Source organism: Bos mutus, chromosome 5 (genome assembly GCF_027580195.1).
Source record: "Bos mutus isolate GX-2022 chromosome 5, NWIPB_WYAK_1.1, whole genome shotgun sequence".
Lineage (NCBI taxonomy): Eukaryota > Metazoa > Chordata > Mammalia > Artiodactyla > Bovidae > Bos > Bos mutus.
In genome coordinates this window covers 66,623,455-66,636,087 of record NC_091621.1, presented here as the reverse complement: position 1 = coordinate 66,636,087, position 12,633 = coordinate 66,623,455, and the positions used below count along the sequence as shown (strand labels likewise).

At 35.2% G+C, this 12,633-nt stretch overlaps 1 protein-coding gene across 5 annotated transcripts in view; it reads right to left on the bottom strand.

The window, feature by feature from the left end:
• The window catches only part of OSBPL8 (oxysterol binding protein like 8), a 166,853-nt gene that overhangs the window by 5,772 nt on the left and 148,448 nt on the right, over positions 1 to 12,633 (bottom strand). For all 5 annotated transcript variants that reach the window (XM_070370980.1, XM_070370982.1, XM_070370981.1 and 2 more), the window contains 7 exons: positions 12,008 to 12,105; positions 10,087 to 10,176; positions 8,210 to 8,346; positions 6,028 to 6,213; positions 5,586 to 5,673; positions 2,743 to 2,848; positions 915 to 1,017 (listed from right to left, as the gene is read on the bottom strand). In XM_070370980.1, coding sequence (XP_070227081.1) covers positions 915 to 1,017; positions 2,743 to 2,848; positions 5,586 to 5,673; positions 6,028 to 6,213; positions 8,210 to 8,346; positions 10,087 to 10,176; positions 12,008 to 12,105 — 808 coding nt within the window. The remainder of the gene's footprint in view (positions 1 to 914; positions 1,018 to 2,742; positions 2,849 to 5,585; positions 5,674 to 6,027; positions 6,214 to 8,209; positions 8,347 to 10,086; positions 10,177 to 12,007; positions 12,106 to 12,633) is intronic.

Genomic DNA, 12,633 nt, shown 5'->3' with positions numbered 1-12,633 from the left:
CAGTGGAATTCTCCAGGCAAGAATACTAGAGTGGGTTGCCATTCCCTTCTCCAGGGGATCTTTCCAACTCGGGGATCAAAGCCAGGTCTCCTGCATTGCAGGAAGATTCTTTACCATCTGAACCACTAGGGAAACCCCTATATGAAAGGGCACACTATATTCTGGAGATGTGGGAAGTTTCATAGGACTAGAGCACAGGGTCAGTGTAGAGGAATGGCAAGAGATGAGGTTGAAAACAGCAACTAAATATAAGCTATAAAATCACCAAGAATAGAATAAATATCTTTAAAAAAATCCTCCAGAACAGCTAGCACTGAGTGCTGAATACACAAAAGCAGGTTGGCCAATATAAAAAATTTTAACATCTGTTATAGCAATGGGATACAACTAATCTGAACTTGTGCTGGCCTTAGTGATAGATAGGAACCTTCCCTTACAAGGAACTTCCCTAGGTGTTACAACCTTTCAGTGCTGGATCATCGGGGGGTGAGTGTGGGGAAATGCAAAGGCAACACTCGAAGGTCTCACCCACTGTTATGAACATATTTTGGTATTTCAACAACTGGTACATTCCAATTAAAATTAGCCATGTACAAAGGACTGTGGAAGCCTTGACGTTCTCAAAAACCATCCCACTTCCACATTTAACTCAGCTACATTCCTATAGTATGCTACAGCAGTCAGATGAGATTCCAATTCTAGCTTCACAGATGAGACAAAATAACCTCCCTCTCTCCCCCAGTACTTCAGTGCCAAAGGAATTTCCTATGTTTCAGTAATCCGGTGTTAGAAGCCAGGGTTCTGGTTTAGCTTAGAAATGTTATAAAAATGTAAAGTTTGCATATGACTTCCTACGTAACAGGATTTTTAACTCCTCTGGACTCAAATGAATAGTCACTGTCAGTATAGATTACCTTTTAATTTCTTCCTGTGTTTGTTTAATAGATTCAATTGAAGTTTGAATGTCTCCCAGTTCTATCCCTTTCTTTCTTCTTGCACTTGGTTTTACTGATTGAGCTAAAAAGACATTGAGAATAAACACAGTGAAAATAGTGGACATATTTAATTATAAACAATTTACATTTCAGATTAATGATTCTCATGTAATAAAAATTTTCCTAGACATTATTTTTATGGTTTAGAGACTAACATACTACTCCTAATACTTGGGATTTTTGAAGTTTCAATCATAGTTCAAAACTAGAACACTATAGATATATGACAAGTAACCATAAACTAGTTAAATTTTGGGTTGAATCAGTTTTATTTTTTAGCCAATTAAAATAGACAAAAATATTTCTTTAAAAATACATATATTAATCTGGGGGAGGTATTACTCTTCTATCTCTTGCCTACTTGTAAACATATGAAGAAGTCAGCTTTCTGAGCACCCTTTTCAGTTTTTTAAAATTAAGTGTTAATGTCATCTTTATTTCCTTAGTCACCTACATTTTAAAACTTTTCTGTTGGTTTTAGTATCTCTTCTACAAATTTTTATTGTCAACCAACAAAGTGTATGGTATTTTTTTAATCCCTTCAAGTATCCATTCCTTCCTTTCCATTTTTGTTTAGATCTTAATCTCTCGCCAGGTCTCAGCTATCTCATTTGTAAACTTAGGATAATAATAATACTCAAAACTTACACGGTTGTAGTAATGTGTGTTTAAACAGCCATGTTAGGTACTGAATAAATGTTAGCTGATACATTATAGGTAATGTAGTGGAGTAGATAAGACAATGAATTAAGGAGCCAGAATATCTGCATATATAACATATATATACTGCATTACAGGGTATATGACCTTGGGCAGGTTAACCTGTGCCTCAGTTTCCTTTACTGTGAAATGGGAACAACAGCATAAATAATATTCTCCTTTTGAGCACAATGGTACCACGTGACTCCTGCTTTTAGAAAAACTTTATTCATTTTACTCCTCTTTTATCTTGTCTACTCACCTGCATCCCTCAAGCCCAGATTGCTATCATCCATTAAAAATCCTAATAATTCATCAGAGTTCCTTTCCCCTCAAGAACCTTCCCTCAAACTGAATTCAGCTCCCTTTCCTTTAAACTCTTTACTATTTGTTATCTACTGCTTTCTTAGCACTTACCATTTCTTTGTCTCTAGTATTATCTCTGTAAAACTGAGTTCCCCAGCTTTAGTGTAAGCTTAGTAAAGACTACGGCTTTAACAAAAAACCTTTATTTTCTCATAACATCTCAGACATTACCTTAATCTTTGATTACATCTCAGTGTAGTCCAAGACAGCTTATAAATTATGTGACTTGGAAATGGCACACTTGTTAATTTAGTTCATAATTTTGATACAGTTATATTTTTACTTGTCTGTGATTTCTAAACACCACAGTAATTTACTATGAGAATGAAAACCTTTTGAAGCATGGAACTGAACCCAAAACTCGAGAAATGGTGCCTGTGCTGAATCTAGGAAACCAACAACAATTTTCCAGAAGCTAACAAGGCATAGGAGCTACTACTACTGTGGTTCTTGATTTGCATGCTTCCCCTTTTTTCATTTCTATGACTTTACCTTGTGGCCTGGTTTTGAAATTTATCTATAATCTAAAAAAGCTTTTCTTGCACATCACCCCTATCCCCTACCAAAACTTACAAATCTTCTTGAGTTAATATGAAAACCATTTTAATATATCACAGTATAGTAATATCCTTTTAAAAATTTAGACTCTTTATAATCAATAGTCTGCAATAAATATTTTTACCTTCACTTCCAGATGAGTCCTGGATGTCAGGTTCTGGGGAGGAATAGCCTTTTGCCACTTTCTTCTGTTGCCTGGTAGGCTTATGCTTCATTTTTGGGACACTAACCTGAAAGCAAAAGATCATGTTCTTATGTGAATTTGTGCTGAATTTTGTAACTAAAGATCAATGTTGTACAACTGTCAAAACTGTTCATGGGCACAATACTTAGAAATAAAAACAAATATGAAACAGTCTAATTAAAACTTAACAGGATGTGATACACTTATACAAAGTATTTCATGTTAATAGGAAATATTAATTTGGCACAAACATTGAAGAGTATAAGAAAATTTATAGTGAAGTGGTTTCCTCCCCACTGTTGATCCATATATACCCAGTCTCTCCCCCACTAAAAAGATACTCAATGCTATTAGTCTGTGTATCTTTCAAGAAATATTTTTATGCACACACAAATATGAATACAGATACCCTACTTTTCTAACTGCACAGTTAGTACATTTGGTATCATTAGAAAAGTGCATTGCCATTTCCTACTCCAGGGACCTTCCCAACCCAGGGACTCAACCCACGTCTCCTGCATTGGCAGGCAGCCTCCTTACCACTAGCGCCACCGGGAAGCCCAAGTTAGCACCTCTAGTTGAATGCTAATTTAACAGTGCTACTTTAAGATCATGCCTGTTTCCAACATTACAAACATTCTCACCGAATGATGCTGGGTTTCCAACAAAATTATTTACCTAAAAGTTTTAATAATACCTGGATAATGTAGAAAGCATCTTACAATAAATGGAAATGATATTATTGTCATGCAGAGCATAATTTAAACTTACTGTAAATATCTGAGTAAATGTACAAAATTCAAAAGTGTATTTAACCATCAATTAGGACTAAATTTTCCTTAGAATAAAATATGTGAGAAGAAACTAGAAATAGAAGGGCAAGGCAATTTATATGCTTATAAAAACATAGAATCAGTGGTCTTAAGTCTTTATTCTCATCTGTTTACTGTTCTAAATAGGAATTATCCCCAGTTAACTATGCCTTGAAATAATTTTGCAAATCTTACTCATTGGCTTCAAATTGAAATTTGTATAATTACAGAAAATAAAAAACAAGGCAGGTTCTAGATTGAGCCTACACTGTGCCCTCATATTTTAAATCATGGAAACCTAAAATTTCATAACATTTAGAATCCAAATCCACATTCTTAGAGAAGTAGGTCAAATAGTAGTTCAAGAGATTGACATGGCCTGATGCAAAGATAAGGAGATTGATAAGCCCTGGTGAGAAGTTATTTAAAATGAGACAGGGAGTCAGTAATCTAACTCTCAGTAGACAAAGATTTAATGTGATCAGTAAACTCTACTGATAGGAAATATAGATGCCCTATATGTCGCTATCATGATAGTGTTGTTAAAGGAAGAAACAAAATTTAAAATTTAAAAAACATTCTAAATTGTGATAACATGTATATATGTATACACACACCTATATACACACACACACACACACACATAAAAATTTTTTTTTGCCATTTTAACCATTTTAGGTGTACAATTCAGTTGTATTAAGTGCATTCATAATGTTTTGCAACCATCACCACTACTTTCAAAACATATTCATTATTCCAAAGAGAAACTCTGTTAACAATTAAGCAGTAACCCCTATTCTCTCCTCCCTTCAGTCCCTAGTAACCTCTAATCTTTCTATGAATTGCTTATTAGATATTTTATATAAGTACAATCAAACAGCATCAATCCTTTTGTGTTTCATTTATTTCACTTAGCATGTTATTTTCAAAGTTAATTCATGATGCAGCATGTAACAGAACTTCATTCCTTTTAAAAATGGCTGAATAAAAAAAAATAGCCTGTTGTAAACATATACCACATTTTGTTTATCCATCTGTTGATGGACACTTGAATTGTTTCTGCCTTTTGGCTATTGAGAATAATGCTGCAACGAACACTGATGTGCAAGTATATGTTTGACTCTGTTCTCAATTCTTTTGTAGTAGAATTGCTGGCTTATGCAATGTTAAGCTTTTTGAGGAACCACCAACTCGTGCTGCAAGCAGCCGCACCACTTCACATGCCCACGGGCAATGCACGAGGGCTTCAATTTCTCCACATCCTCTCAACACGTATTTTCTATTTTTAAATTATTACCATGCTAGTAGGTGTGTAGTGGCACCTCGCCTCCTTGCAGTTTTGATTCGCATTTCCCTTATGACGAATGATGCCGAGCGTCGCTTCATGTTTGTTGGACATGTGTCTATCTTCTTTGGAGAAATGTCTATTCAAGTCCTTTGTTCATCTTTCACTTGGAATGTTTGTTTTTGGTTAAGTAATGAGTCCTATATATACCCTAGGTATTAAACTCCTACGAGATCAATTATTGCAAATATTCTCTGTTGTCTTTCACTTTGATGTGCCTCCTTAGATGCACAAAAGTATTGATTTTGATGAAGTTCAATGTATCTGTTTCTTCTTGTTGTTCCTCCTGCCTTTAATGTCATTGTGTGTGTGTGTGTTTATGTATCGCTTAATTTAAAAACTATTCATACTAACAATAAAAAAGAATACAGGGCCAAATAAAAGATTATGAAGATTTACTCCTTTTTTCTTCTCAGAGTTTTATAGTTTTAGCTCTTATTTTAGGTTGTGAATCCATTTGGAGTTAGTTTTTGTGTATGGTTTGAGGTAGGGGATCCAACTTCATTCTTTTACATGTGGAAATTCAGAACTATTTATTGAAGACAAAGAAGCAAAGGAAGTGCAGGAGAACTAAAGGGAAGATGTTCCTCTAGGACTGGCAGTCTAATTACTTTTTGAGTACATACCATTGGAGTGCGATGTTTCACTTTGGTCTGGATAACACCATCTTTTTCGTATTGTATCATATCATTAAGTGGGTCCCATGGTCGAGTACTACATAAATGAAAAAAACACCACTTGTTTAATGACTAAGCAAAGCACTCAAAAACTTTTTTAGAAACTTTCTGTTCTACAATTAGATTTTCAATGGTAATTATAAACTTAGCCATAAAACTAAGATCTGTTATATCTAATCTTCTGATCCTCAGCTTATTTTATAGGCTAACTATTATCACAGAGTCAGATTTCAAATGAACATCAAGGGCAAAATCTCATACTTTGTGTGTGTGTGTGCGTGTGTGTATGTATCACTTAATTTAAAAACTATTCATACTAACAATAAAAAATCTAGAAATAAAGGCAAAAAACTATGAGATATTATTTGTAACATACTTTTTAATTACTTACTCTGCAAACTTGTAATGCCATTCTCCTGTAAGTGAGTCAAGTTCAAATAACGTGCAAGTCCACTCTTCATTTTTTGTTTTCCGCTCTCTGGCAGCTTGTCTTTGAGCTTCTTCTAAAACATACTTTTCTTGAGTAGCTTCTGTTTGGTCTTTGGCATTTATGGCTCGAGTTACCCGCTGCCAGAGTCTAATTCATGTGCAAAAATAACATTGAGAAAACAACAGAAAATCAAATCTACATGGAGTAGGTTTGAGTCCCCCTGAGAGGAAATGATGCCCATGTGGGTTTTTGGCTTTGACAAAGCTAAAGCTCAGATGCTTAGAAACAAGTCAAGATATAAAAAGTAATGCCTTAAATACAGCAAGACAGTGGAGACCAATCTTTTTTCTTGGCAAGAGAAATTTATTACATGAGTTCTTAAATATACGGAAATAAATGGTGCTGACCCATGATGATACAACTCTAGTGAAGGCTCAATAATCTACATTTTTAACAAGCTCCCCAGATGATTCTTGTACATGCTGATTAAGATCCACTGGCCTCAAAGATACAAAAGTGTAATGTCATGTTTTTCAATCTTGGATGCAGCATTTGTCAGGGAATTTAAAAAATCGGAATCTATGGGAGTGGGCCCACGTATTATTTTTGTAATGTTTCCCAAGTGATTTTAATGTGCAGCCAGTGTTGAGAATCACTGATTTAACAAAAAAGACTACTTTTCTATTAGAAGTAAAATCTTTTCCCCTACTAAAGTTCAATTTTATATTAGATACATAAAAATATATCTATATTCTACCCTTCTGGCAAGACAGTATGTTGGGGCTGAAAAAATAAAGGCTATAGAATCAGATAATCCTAGATGTGCCACCTCGTGGCTGGGGAACTTACAGTTACTTATCTTGTCCAAAACTCACTTTCCTCATCGTAAACATATGTTAAATTATATCCATGTTTTAAAAATAGTTGTATGCCGTGGCAATGTTTCACTCTTGATGGAGAGCATCATGTGGTTATAGTAAAACAGAATTTTTTCTTTTAATGTGAACATTTTTTTAAAGTTGTTATTGAATTTGTTACAATATTGCTTCTGTTTTATTTCTGTTTATTTTTTTGGCCATGAAGCATGTGGGACCTTAGTCCCCTGGCCAGGGATCAAACCCTCACCCTCTGCACTGGAAGGTCAAGTCTTAACCACTGGACTGCCAGGGAAGTTCCCTGAAACAGAATTTTTAGAACATGGCAAACTCAGTTTTTGAGTATAGAAGGAAAGTGGGTGTAGACTTGAATCCTCATGAGAAGAGAATGATATGTGTGCAGAAACTCATACTGTTCTCTACTAGTATAAAGTACCTAGTAGACTGTCTTTGACACAGCAGCCCCCTTCTCCTAACACAAAGAAAGGAATAGAAGAACACAACCGAGCAGTATGTATACCATATTTTTGAGGTACTTCCCTAGTGTTTCAGACAGTGAAGAATCTTCCTGCAATGTAGGAGACCCGGGTTCAATCCCTGGGTCAGGAAGATACCCTGAAGAAGGGAATGGCAACCCATTCCAGTAAAGTATACCAGATTGAGCAAGAATTTTATGATTTAAGAAAAGAAATTATGGCCTTAATTATTCTCCAACCAATAAGTCCTCTAGAAGCTGCACATCCAGTGCTGTAATTTTTGTATTTTAGAAAATAAAACAAAAGTAGATTTTGTTCTGCTCCCTCCACCTAGAGTTTCACATGCTCAACCCGGGTTAGAAAATGGCCGGATAAAAACCAAGAATCATTAGTCCCGTATTTTTCTGTCTTTTTAGTTCCCTGATCAGGGACTGAACCTGTGTCCCTTGCACCAGGAGTGAGGAGTGTTAACCACTGGACTGCTAGAGAAGACCTAGTCCCGTAATTTTATGCAAGCAAAAAAGTTTTTTTTTTTTTTTTTAAATAGGCCCTGGAGCAGATAAGAAGAGAAAGGAAAAAAATAGGAATCCTTAATTTAGAGCAGAAGAGCAACAGGACTTGTATTGTAATTACTTGATATTCACATACACCAAAGCAAAATCCTGTCACATCTCACAAACAGAAAACTACTTTGCTGAATTCAAACAGAAAAAAGTGATCACACTGTTGAGGGATTAAAAGAAAAAAAAACTCTGGATTTTCATGAAGTTAACTGAAAAATGGTATACTTACTTCTCTGATTCAAAATCTCCCTGCTCTTCAAATTTTACAGTGTGCCTTATTAATCTCCACTGCTTAATGTCTGGTGTTGGATTCCAGAAAACCTCTGAATTATCAGTCTTTTTGTCAGTAATAAAAACTTCACTATCCTGTATTTAAAGATATTAAAAATTAATGTAAAGAATTGTCTTTATTTAAAAGGGAATTATGTAGTTCAGTAATAACCATTTCTTCTTGACACTTAATCCCAGTAAAACACATTTCTAAAACCAATACAACAAGTACTTTTCTAAAAGCCCCAAATCTCTTGTTATGAAAACATTAAGAAAGCTGTGGTACATATACACAATGGAGTATTACTCAGCCATTAAAAAGAATTCATTTGAATCAGTTCTAATGAGGTGGATGAAACTGGAGCCTATTATACAGAGTGAAGTAAGCCAGACGGAAAAACACCAATACAGTGTACTAACACATATATATGGAATTTAGAAAGATGATAACAATAACCCTGTGTACAAGACAGCAAAAGAGACACTGATGTATGGAACAGTCTTATGGACTCTGTGGGAGAGGGAGAGGGTGGGAAGATTTGGGAGAATGGCATTGAAACATGTAAAATATCATGTATGAAACAAGATGCCAGTCCAGGTTCAATGCACGATACTGGATGCTTGGGGCTAGTGCGCTGGGACGACCCAGAGGGATGGTATGGGGAGGCAGGAGGGAGGAGGGTTCAGGATGCAGAGCACATGTATACCTGTGATGGATTCATTTTGATATTTGGCAAAACTAATACAATTATGTAAAGTTTAAAAATAAAAAAAAAAAAAAAAAAAACATTAAGATTAAATATATAATACTTGTCCTTAAAAGTCTGGTTGAATAGACAAAAAGTTTGTGAGTTTTCACAAGTTTCACTTAATATCTGAATCGTCAAAGTAGCATAGTGTTTGCTATAGGTACTGTAGACCAGTATGAGGTGCTGCAGACCACCTGCGTATTCAATATATGTGGAAAAAGCTAACAGCATTTCTTGCATTAAAAATCTGAGCACAATCTCATAAATTTCATTTTTTTAAAAAGAGTTCTATCTTTTTTCCAAATGATATTCAGATAAAAGTAAATTCTAAAAATAACAGAGCATTGTGACTTCTAAGTTGAGTTTTTAGGTCTACCTTCATTTTAACATCATATTTCCCATCATTTCTGATTATAATGCAGAAAAAAGCATATACTAGAGTTAACAGTTAGAATGCATTTGGCACTAGCAAGATATGATCCTTTTTTTTAATTAATTTAATAAGCTCCTCTTAGAAAAATTACATAAATGTGAATTTAGGTCATCAGAGAAGTAAATAAAAGCCACTGTTCTCAAAAAACATTGTATCTTTTCCCAGTTCCTCAGAAGGAACTAGAACTCTTACTGGAAATGCCTCTTCTGGTGAGAGGCAGTATACTGTGGTGTGTAAGCACAGCCTTGGAACCAGAGTGTCTAGGCTGGGAATCTTACTTCACCACTCTGAACCAATTATTTAAATTCTCTGTGCCTCAGTGTCCTCCTCTGTAAAATGGGGACAAAATAATAACACTCACCTCATAAGATCACTATATTAAATGAGTTAATATAAGTAACATTTTTAAACAATGCACTCCATAATAAGTGATATAAAAATGTCAGCTATTTTTATTGATTTAAGGTTTTAGAAAGCTCAAATATTAAACTAAATATTACCAATAACAGAGCAACACCAAAATATTTAAGTTGAAGCTTACGTTGAATAGTCATGCTTTTAGAAATGGAATAAGTGAACTTATAAAATCTGATGTTTAATTTTTTCCCACTGAATAAAATTCTTTTTGTAAAGCTAAAATATAAAAATACTTACCCAATGTCCTTCCAAAGTAGCTAGTACTTCTTTTCCCAATTTTAGTTTACCTGATATTTGATTAACACAGTCACTACTACCTAGAAATGGCTTTTAAAAGAAAAAATGTTGAAGAAACATTTTACTTTTAATATATTTACATACAATGTAGACAAAAAAACAAAAACAAAAAACCAACCGAAAAAGTGACTGTATAACTATTCAGTGCTGTTGAGGCACAAATGGTGAAATACTGACTCAAATTTTAGTCAGATATATTCAGTAAAAATTTTAAATTTATTGCTGTGTGTAAACAGATAAAAGCAGACCATACAGGTCCAAGTAAACACGCTAAGAGAGCTGACACTGAAGTAACTGGCTCGTGTCTTGGGCTCTCTCGACGCAAGACTGCACTCTATCCCTGCTGCAGTATTTTACACAATAACAACTCAGTACACATAAGAGACTAACTCATATATTTAATAGGAACTCCTCCTTTAAAACAAACCAATAAAACAACACTCAATCCAAATACTTCTGAAATTCAATTAGAAGAAAAGACCTTCTCAGTCATGATTTTCAGTATCATTTGCCAAGAAGGAAAAAAATCAAAGGGCACTGCATCAGATAATACTTAAAGAGATCCTTTTTATTAGAGCAAAGCTGCTGATCTGCTGGATATCAAGATAGCTGATACTTACAACTAATATTTGGTTGTAAGCATTAAATAATTCATAGAAATATTTTTATCTAAAAATAATGCTATGCTACATCAACAAATGATACTGTGAAAGGATCTTAAATTTCCCTTCCAGGCTGAGGCAGACAGAATTTTCCAAAGATGACCTCAACTATATCTCTCCTCCCTCCTCAGCCCACACGCTCTTCCTCAGTGAGAGCCTGGCATCCATCCTCTCGCTGAGAAATGGTGGTCTATATCCCTTCCCCTTGCATTTAGGTGGGTTTGTAACTCTTCTACTAGTAGAGAATGGTGGAAATGATGTAATTTGATTTCTGAGGCTAGGTCATGGACAGCAATGTATCTTCTGTCTTGCTCACAAGGACACTTGTACTTGGAATCCTGAGCCAAGTAGAAGTCTAACTATATGAAAGTTCCCTTGATGTGAGGAAGACAAGATCACATGCTCAGATCTGCAGTCCCAGTCTTTCAGTCACTCCAACATTACTTACATGTCATCAGTCATGTAAGTGATGAGCTTTCAGATGTATCGAGCCCCCAACTGTTAAGTCTCTCACAGCCTGCGTAACTGTTGCCCCAGGCATCATGCAGCAGAGACAAGCCATCCCCAATATGCCCTGTCCAAATTCCTGGCCCACAGAACCATTAAGAAACAGAACACAGTTGTTTCTAAGCTTGCAAATTTCAGAATATGTTAAGTCAGAAATAATAAGTAATACAAATCCTTCAATGGACACAGCTATAGCTCAAGCTGATACATACTTCTTTTCAGATATATATTTTTTGGTATTCTGTAAAGCAGTGCTTCAATTTACTAAGAAACTTCCATTCATTCTCTTCTTAAATTTCCTATGGACTTACCTGATAGCTCAGTTGGTAAAGAATCTGCCTGCAATGCAGGAGACCCCAGTCAATTCCTGGGTTGGGAAGATCCCCTGGAGAAGGGATAGGCTACCCACTCCAGTATTCTGGCCTGGAGAATTCCATGGACAGTATAGTTCACGGAGTTGCAAAGAGTCAGACACGACTGAGAGACTTTCACTCACTCACTCACTCGCCAACAGTTTTATTAACTAAGAAAATCCAGCTTTCTATTGATTTGAATCTTCCAAGGCTGCCTTTTCATTAATTCTGTGTTCTTATATTTAGTTTTCAAATAGGAACAAAATTGCGCTCTTTGTTCAATATTTATAGCATAGCTCCTCTTTAACTAGGTGATACCTCCTATCATTCTCTACTAACCTTTAGTTTGAATTCAAGTATTGCACTGTATCCAGTTTTTTGACATGTAATATTGACTGTTCCACCAAGCTCCAGTGTCATTGTGCCATAAAGAATTCCTAAACAACAACAAAAAATTTTTGACAAAAGTTTGAAGAGAGAGACACTGGCTTATCATAAGCAGAACTTTACAATTTAATCTCCTTCTAGTAGAAACTAATAATCCAAGAGGATTCTATCCTATCCAATAACAATCTATAATATACACACAAAGTTGGTTCTGAAAGATTTAAAAAGATAATAGTTGATCCACATTATCTGCAGATTCTACATTTGCAAATTAATACTCTCACTAAAATACCTTTTTCTTTTTTTTTAAAGCTGTACCACACAGCATGTAGGATCTTAGTTTCCAGTTCCCCCACTAAGCATCAAACCCATGCCCCCTGTAGTGAAAGTCAAAGTCCTAACCATGGAATTCCCTATTCCCACCAGGGAATTCCCTATTCTCACCAAAATAAGTTAGTAGTCCCTACCCAGAGCATTTTTTTATTTTTGCAGTCATTCATGGATGTGTGCAGAGTGGGTGAAATATTTGAATTGTCCAATGCGCACACTGGAGTTGAAGTCAAACAAGGCGAGATGCT